Here is an 8,197-nt window from a genome sequence, read left to right on the forward strand (position 1 = left end):
AGGGATGGAGTTAGAATATTAGTGCAGAGTACTTGGTAGTGGAATGTGTTTTTAGACAGTCTCAAATTTTAACTATATACTATGTAGCTTTAATGAGTTTTCTCACTATAGAATGGTGAAAGTTGAAAGCATGATATCTAAGGAACACGAACACTTTAAGTGGTTTTCTCTAATACCGTGACTATCACTGTTAATATTGTACTCCTACTATGTGAGCAGCTGTGCTAAGTGCTTTACATGTGCTTTCAAAGTTAAACTTCAAATAAAGTCGTTACTGATGATAATCCCGTGTCATTAAAGAAGAAATGGAGGCTTATTCTCAAATGTGGATCTCAAGTTTAGACCTTTACCCTGACTTGGAGACTCACACATCCAGCTGGCTACTCAGAAACTCAACTTGTGTGTCCAAGACATCTCAAGCAGTTCCCTTCTTGGGCCAAAACCTTGGAATTATTCTTAACTCTGTTCTCTTGCACACCCTGTGCAATTCCATCAGGGAATCCCATTGGCAATACATGTCAAATAAAAGCACTTTTAACCATCACTGGTACTACTCTGTTGATTTGAGCCAACATCATCTTTTTGCCTGAATTGTTACAATAGGTACCTAATTGGTCTCTCTACTTCAACCCTTGCCCATGTGAAATCTGTTTTCAATCAAGAAGCAGAGTGATTTTTTTAAAAATGTAAATCAGATTATATCATTCCTATGCCCCAAACTGGTTTCTTTTTTTTTTTTTAATTTTATTTTATTTTTAAACTTTACATAACTGTATTAGTTTTGCCAAATATCAAAATGAATCCGCCACAGGTATACATGTGTTCCCCATCCTGAACCCTCCTCCCTCCTCCCTCCCCATTCCATCCCTCTGGGTCATCCCAGTGCACCAGCCCCAAGCATCCAGTATCGTGCATCGAACCTGGACTGGCAATGTCTCAGTTTTACCCCAAGTTAAAGCTAAAGTCCTCTATAACTGGTTCCCAGTTACTCTCTGGATTGGTCTCCTCTTCCTTTCCTCAACCTTAGCTCATTTAATTTCATATTTGGCTAATTCTCAGCATGTTACTGATTTGTAGTCTTTACAAAGATTCTTTCTTTTTCCTAGGTCATGTGTCCTCTACTCCCTTACCTTCTGCAAGTCTTTGCTTAAATCATAGTTTCTCAAAGAGCTCTGCTGTGCTCTACTTTTTTTTTTCTAAAGAAAAGTTTACTTTATGTAATTTAATATAATTTACTTAAATAATGTATTTTTTCTTTTGTCTTCTCACACTAGTATGTGAACTCTGTGAGAGATGGGATATTTATGGGTATGTTTGTTAGTGTATCTATAACACTCAGATCAGATTCTGGTATGTGACATGTCAGTAAATATTTATCAAATGAATGAATGAGGCTTACTGAGAATCAGAGATGTACCTAAGGTCAGAGTCTGAGTTTCCAGTATACTCTTCTAGTTTAACAGCCAGTTAAATTTTGATATCAAAATTTGATATTTCAATTTGGGCTGTTGCCAAAAGGGTAAATATGGATGAATCTTGGGTCATAGATATTACTAGGAAATCTCCTTTCTGCTTTTTAAGTATTTTTAGACTGGTCAACCTATTTTTTAAAGGAAATTATGAAGATTTTCTGATATGACTTGAGACATTGGGACTTTATTTTCTCCAGGTACTTGCGACAAGTGTAATGCTTACTTTATAAACTTCGTAGCTTGTAGTCTTCATAGTTATGACAAGGGTGGTAAAAGGTAAAAAGCATAACTCTATAGCTGGACCCTTGGATTTGAATCCTCATGTCATCACTGATCAGAGAAGGCAATGGCACCCCACTCCAGTACTCTTGCCTGGAAAATCCCATGGGTGGAGGAGCCTGGTGGGCTGCAGTCCATAGAGTCGCTAAGAGTCTGATACGACTGAGAGACTTCACTTTCACTTTTCCCTTTCATGCATTGGAGAAGGAAATGGCAACCCACTCCAGTGTTCTTGCCTGGAGAATCCCAGGGATGGGGGAGCCTGGTGGGCTGCTGTCTATGGGGTCTCACAGAGTCGGACACGACTGAAATGACTTAGCAGCAGTCATCACTGATTACCTGAGACATCTTGGGCAAGTTACTTAACTTCTCTGTCCCTCAGTTTACTCAAATGAAGATAATAGAGTATCTATCTCATAGGCTTTCTGAGGGTTGATATTTAATTAACTGAATGCACTTAAAAGAGTTCCTGGAACATTCTAAACAAAATAATTTTGTCACTGCTATTACTGTTTTTTATTCAGTTGAGTTCAGTTGCTCAGTCGTGTCCGACTCTGCGACCCCATGAATTGCAGCACACCAGGCCTCCCTGTCCATCACCAACTCCTGGAGTTCACTCAGACTCACGTTCATCGAGTCGGTGATGCCATCCAGCCATCTCATCCTCTGTCATCCCCTTCTCCTCTTGCCCGCAATCCCTCCCAGCATCAGAGTCTTTTCCAATGAGTCAACTCTTCGCATGAGGTGGCCAAAGTACTGGAGGTTCAGCTTTAGCATCTTTCCTTCCAAAGGAATCCCAGAGCTGATCTCCTTTAGAATGGATTGGTTGGATCTCCTTGCAGTCCAAGGGACTCTCAAGAGTCTTCTCCAACACCACAGTTCAAAAGCATCAATACTTCGGCACTCAGCTTTCTTCACAGTCCAACTCTCACATCCATACATGACCACTGGAAAAACCATAGCCTTGACTAGACAGACCTATGTTGGCAAAGTAATGTCTCTGCTTTTGAATATGCTATCTAGGTTGGTCATAACTTTCCTTCCAAGGAGTAAGCGTCTTTTAATTTCATGGCTACACTCACCATCTGCAGTGATTTTGGAGCCTCACAAATAAAGTCTGCCACTGTTTCCTCTGTTTCCCCATCTATTTCCCATGAAGTGATGGGACCAGATGCCATGATCTTCGTTTTCTGAATGTGGAGGTTTAAGCCAACTTTTTCACTCTCCTCTTTCACTTTCATCAAGAGGCTTTTTAGTTCCTCTTCACTTTCTGCCATAAGGGTGGTGTCATCTGCATATCTGAGGTAATTGATATTTCTCCCGGCAATCTTGATTCCAGCTTGTGCTTCTTCCAGCCTAGTGTTTCTCATGATGTACTCTGCATAGAAGTTAAATAAACAGGGTGACAATATACAGCCTCGACATACTCCTTTTCCTATTTGGAACCAGTCTGTTGTTCCGTGTCCAGTTCTAACTGTTGCTTCCTGACCTGCATGTAGGTTTCTCAAGAGGCAGGTCAGGTGGTCTGGTATTCCCATCTCTTCCAGAATTTCCCACAGTGTATTGTGATCCACACAGTCAAAGGCTTTGGCATAGTCAATAAAGCAGAAATAGATGTTTTTCTGGAACTCTCTTGTTTTTTTCAATGATCCAGCGGATGTTGGCAGTTTGATCTCTGGTTCCTCTGCCTTTTCTAAAACCAGCTTGAACATCTGGAATTTCACAGTTCATGTATTGCTGAAGCCTGGCTTGGAGAATTTTGAGCATTACTTTACTAATGTGTGAGATGAGTGCAATTGTGCAGTACTTTGAGCACTCTTTGGCATTGCCTTTCTTTGGTATTAAAATGAAAACTAGTCTTCGGTGGGCTTCAAATGGCTGTGCTGGTGTTGCTGCTACTGCTGCTGCTTTTGCTGCTGCTAAGTCGCTTCAGTTGTGTCTGACTCTGTGCAATCCCATAGACGGCAGCCCACCAGGCTCCCTTGTCCGTGGGATTCTCCAGGCAAGAGTACTGGAGTGGGGTGCCATTGCCTTCTCTGGTGCTGGTTTTAGTGGTCATCTAACATACTGGTGGAAGGGTGCAGCATTCTGTGATTGGATTCTATCACAGCCATTTATGCACTGTGTGGACCTGGGTACATTACTCACCATCTTGAGCCTCAGTTCCCTTGTTTGTGGAAGTGGGATATTGATAACTAACCATTAGGCATCAGAGTGAGCATTAGTGATAATGTGTATAAAGTATGTGCCTGGCATAGACACTCAGTGAACAGTGTTTATTATTGTTATTAAATGTTTATGGCTAGAGAAAAGCCCTAAGAAACTGCTTCTGTGTGTATTATTTTTAATTTGCAGATTTGATGGGCAAGATTAATACCATTAAAATGATATATCTTTGTTCAGCATGCAGGTTATCACCCATACCTTGGTTTTATAGTGATGGTTTTAGCAGTTCTTCAGCTTCTTTTGGCAGCTTTCAGACCACCTTTACATGACCCAAGGTACTTGTAGTCTTTATTTATTAATGCCCTTAAGGTAGATATCCTTAATTGGCAAGCCAATTCTTTTTTTTTTTTTTGCATTTTATAAAATTCAGTGTTAAATTATATTTACTTAAAAAGGTTTTAAAATGTATTTCAGATAGCTGATGCCTAAGCAATAAGGGAAATTACATGCTTTTTATTCTCTTGGGAATTTATTGTAGTTCCATCACTTTAAAGAATACTGACTGGTTCTTTATTTGGTAGAAGGCAAATGTTTAACTGGACTCATTGGAGTATGGGAACAGCTGCTAGAATAATAGCAGGTAAGTAATTGTGATGCCACTTATTCATATATAATTGACAATTGTTTATACTGCAAGTTGTAATTTGGCTTAAATGATTTTTAGATACATTAGTAACTGGAGTAATTGGTTGTTGAGGAGAAATCAGTCTTAAGCATTGAAATCCAGAAAGCAATTTCTAGAGGTAACTATTTAAGCTATTATTTCAGTTTCAAGGTTTTAAAAAGGACTTTAAAACCCTCCTTTTAAGACTTCTTTTTAGTGTTTGCCTTTGCCAGCAGAATAAGCTATGCTGATGACCAAACATATAAGCAGCTCAGCTTGAGGGTCTGTCATGGATTGGGCTGAATTGGGCTTGGGGACCCAGCCCTCTGTCTCCAGGTTTTCTCCTTGGGAATGGTACCTTCCAGGGCAAGGTGTTTTTTAAAAGTCAAGTATGATTTTGTAGTATTTTTTAAATGAATTAATTAATTTTAATAGAGGATAATTACTTTACAATATTATGATGGTTTTTACCATACATCAACATGAATTGGCCACCGGTGTATATGTGTTCCCCTCCCCCAATCCTGAACCCCTCTCCCAGGTCCATCCCCACTCTATTCTTCTGGGTTGTCTCAGAGCACTGGCTTTGGGTGCCCTGCTTCATGCATCAAACTTGCACTGGCCATCTATTTTACATATGATAATGTATATGTTTTAATGCTATTCTCTCAAATCATCCCACCCTCCCCTTTTCCCACTGAGTCCAAAAGTCTGTTCTTTACATCTATGTTTCCTTGTGATGCTTTATGTGATAAATACCTAAGCTGATCTCCTGCCTCACATTTTTATGTTCTATAGAAATCGTGGAAGAGGAGGTATAGTCAGAAGTGGCTTCCATACTTTTCCCCCCTCCTACATTGCAGACTTAAAACTTTGGGCACCTCTTTCTTAACAATTGGTGGATTGTAATTATAATTTCCCATCTTAGCCTTTCTAGTCTTACAATAAAGACTAAATTAACTACTTGGTCTTAATTATTAATGTAATTCATCTCATAAACTCTTTTAGTATATTTCACTTGATATAATTCACACATGTATGCACACACATACATAGTTACCTCTTGAATTGTATTTTAACATGTGTATTTTCTTATAAATGTAGTGGCAGCAATGTTCCTGGGAATGGATTTGCCAGGACTGAATCTTCCTGGCCCATGGAAAACCTATGCAATGATTGGATTTGTAGCCTGGCATGTTGGGACAGAGATTATTCTGGAGATACATGCTTACCGACTCTCTAGAAAAGGTAACCTGCTCAAAGAGCAGTGTTGTAGAATCACTTTTATACAAACTGTTGGAATATAATAAGTTTCTCAACACTAATGGTTGACTCTTACATAGTATCTTACTAAAAATTTATTTCCATCACTCAGTCTATGATAAAAATAGTGGAAATTTTCTGCCTTTGTTTTTTATATTCATTAGTATTAGAATTTGTGAGTAAAATGCAAGGAAAAGATGGAAGCTTTTAGGGAAGATGCCTTCTTTGTAAGTACTTTTTTACTTTGGATGCTGCTCTGACGTGGGGCTGGAATGAACTGAGAGCCCTAAATGACTGGAACTGAGAGACCCCTGAGACAGAGGAAGATGAGATGCTCATCCATAGTCAACACAGGGCGAAGCTGCAGATGAATTTTACCTATTCAACAGACTTCCTGAGTGCTATCACTTAAGTTGCCATCTGCATTATATATAGCTAGCTAACCAGCGTGCTACATAAGAAGGACTTAATACTTTGCCAGTGCTCTCTAGTGGCAAGGCCCATTTTGGCCCCAGTGCCAGGCAGGGTAAGATACCTGTAGCCATTAGGAGTGGAGAGATTAGTAGAGAATCAGTGACATGTTAGCCTGGTTTCTAGGCTAACTGTCCTTTGTGTCCTAAGGTGGCCTCCTAAAAACAAAACCTCTTTGTTGTCTAGTGTGTGTGCTCAGCAGCTTTTTTGGAACTGAGTAGTAAAAACTGTCCTACCATTTTCTGGCTCTTGATAGGGTAACATACGTAGGATTTGAGTCCTTTTTTTTTTTTTTTTTGATTGGTATAGTTGATTTACAATGTTGTGTGGGGTTTGACCCCTAAAGGGACTATTGATAACCACTAGATTATGGCTTGCTATTTAAAAAATATATATGTATTTAACACTTGGATTGTTAGAACTCTGACTAGAAAAAAGTCCTTTCACATGTATGCTGTAGCCAGCTTGACCTGATTTGTAAGAGCCTTAAATATGCAAGAAGTTTGCCACGTTTGGTCACTTGAAATGCAAGAATGTACATCTTGGAAACTGGCCAATGCTCCGAATCAGGGCTTTCTTTGAGAATGAGTTTACCTGCATACCCACTGGCCTTACAAACTTTTGTTCTCCTTCTTGACAGTTGAAATACTGGATGATGATAGAATTCAGATCCTCCAGTCGTTTACCGCAGCTGAAGCAGAAGTAAGTTCTTTCTTCTTATTTATTGGCACAAACCTTAGTGATCGGAGTTTCCTTTTTTCATATCTCATTTTTTTTTTCTTTTAGGGTTATGTTTTTAAAAAGGTGGTGTTAGCAATTTATGTTTGTGGGAATTTGACTTTTCTCACTATGTTCTTGTCTGCAATCAACCGTCTATGAGTGAGTGAAGACCTTGGCTTTTGCAGACCAGGTGATAATCACCATCAAGCCAAAAAACGTGATGCCTGTCCTGACTGCCTGGAATGTATTCATGAATTCTAATTAGGGAAGATCAGATCATGTCTATAGAGAAATTCTGAAATCTGGTCTTTAGAGATCAACATTCAGTAGGGTCCCATGGACTATAAACTGATGTCAAGGTTTATATATTATTCTGAGTCTTAATGGGAAGGTTGTGTTTGAGGAGAAGTAACTCAAATATTTTTTATGCTGAAATTTTAAGAATGTTAGCATTTAAGAAAAGAACTGTTTTAGAAAAACAAAAGGATGTCATTAGGACAAAATGGAGACTGTATTAAGGTAAATATCTTTTGACTTAATGGTGCTGTTGTACTTTAAAGAAAACATTTATTTTTTACTAGTTTCTATGAATGGTCTTTCTTAGGACTTTTTCCCTTTCTCCTTTCCTTAAGAATTTTTGAGAAACATATTTTTCAGTCCAGTTTTTAAGACATGTCCTTTGTTTCATGTATTTTGTTACTTCCCTGATAAAGGTAAAAGTGGGGTTAACACCATTTCATTAACATTTGAATATATTTTTAATATTATAATTTCTTTCTTAGCAGTGAAATGCACGTGTGTATCTTTTGATTGACTGTCTTCATATATTTAGCTACAGAGCTAAAATGACATTTTATATGTTAATTGTTTTGACTATGAGATAAAGTCTTAGTCTTTGGAGATTGTAGACTTGCATTTCAAAATTAATAAAATTCTTTCTTGTTAGCATTTTAAGAGTTACTCTCTTTCTTTGTGCTAATAAAATAATACGGATGATTCTGTTTTGTTAGAAGTTTCTGGTACTAACCATGAATTAGAATCATCAATATTATTTGCCTTCCTATTTCAATAATTTCTCTTTTATGATTGGCTCTCATATTTGCTATGGGGATTTCTAGCCAGTGGGTGGCACCGTAACACTGCTACTTTGTTCCTGTTTCCT

General features: G+C 38.3%; 1 protein-coding gene across 4 annotated transcripts in view; it reads left to right on the plus strand.

The window, feature by feature from the left end:
• FRRS1 (ferric chelate reductase 1) overlaps positions 1–7,983 on the plus strand; it is a 52,833-nt gene extending 44,850 nt beyond the window's left edge. For all 4 annotated transcript variants that reach the window (XM_025288217.3, XM_044944649.2, XM_044944650.2 and 1 more), the window contains 5 exons: positions 4,155–4,252; positions 4,499–4,557; positions 5,686–5,829; positions 6,956–7,017; positions 7,102–7,983. In XM_025288217.3, coding sequence (XP_025144002.1) covers positions 4,155–4,252; positions 4,499–4,557; positions 5,686–5,829; positions 6,956–7,017; positions 7,102–7,194 — 456 coding nt within the window. In that variant the 3' untranslated portion in view covers positions 7,195–7,983. The remainder of the gene's footprint in view (positions 1–4,154; positions 4,253–4,498; positions 4,558–5,685; positions 5,830–6,955; positions 7,018–7,101) is intronic.
• Positions 7,984–8,197: the final 214 nt, after the last annotated feature.

Source organism: Bubalus bubalis, chromosome 6 (assembly GCF_019923935.1).
Source record: "Bubalus bubalis isolate 160015118507 breed Murrah chromosome 6, NDDB_SH_1, whole genome shotgun sequence".
NCBI lineage: Eukaryota > Metazoa > Chordata > Mammalia > Artiodactyla > Bovidae > Bubalus > Bubalus bubalis.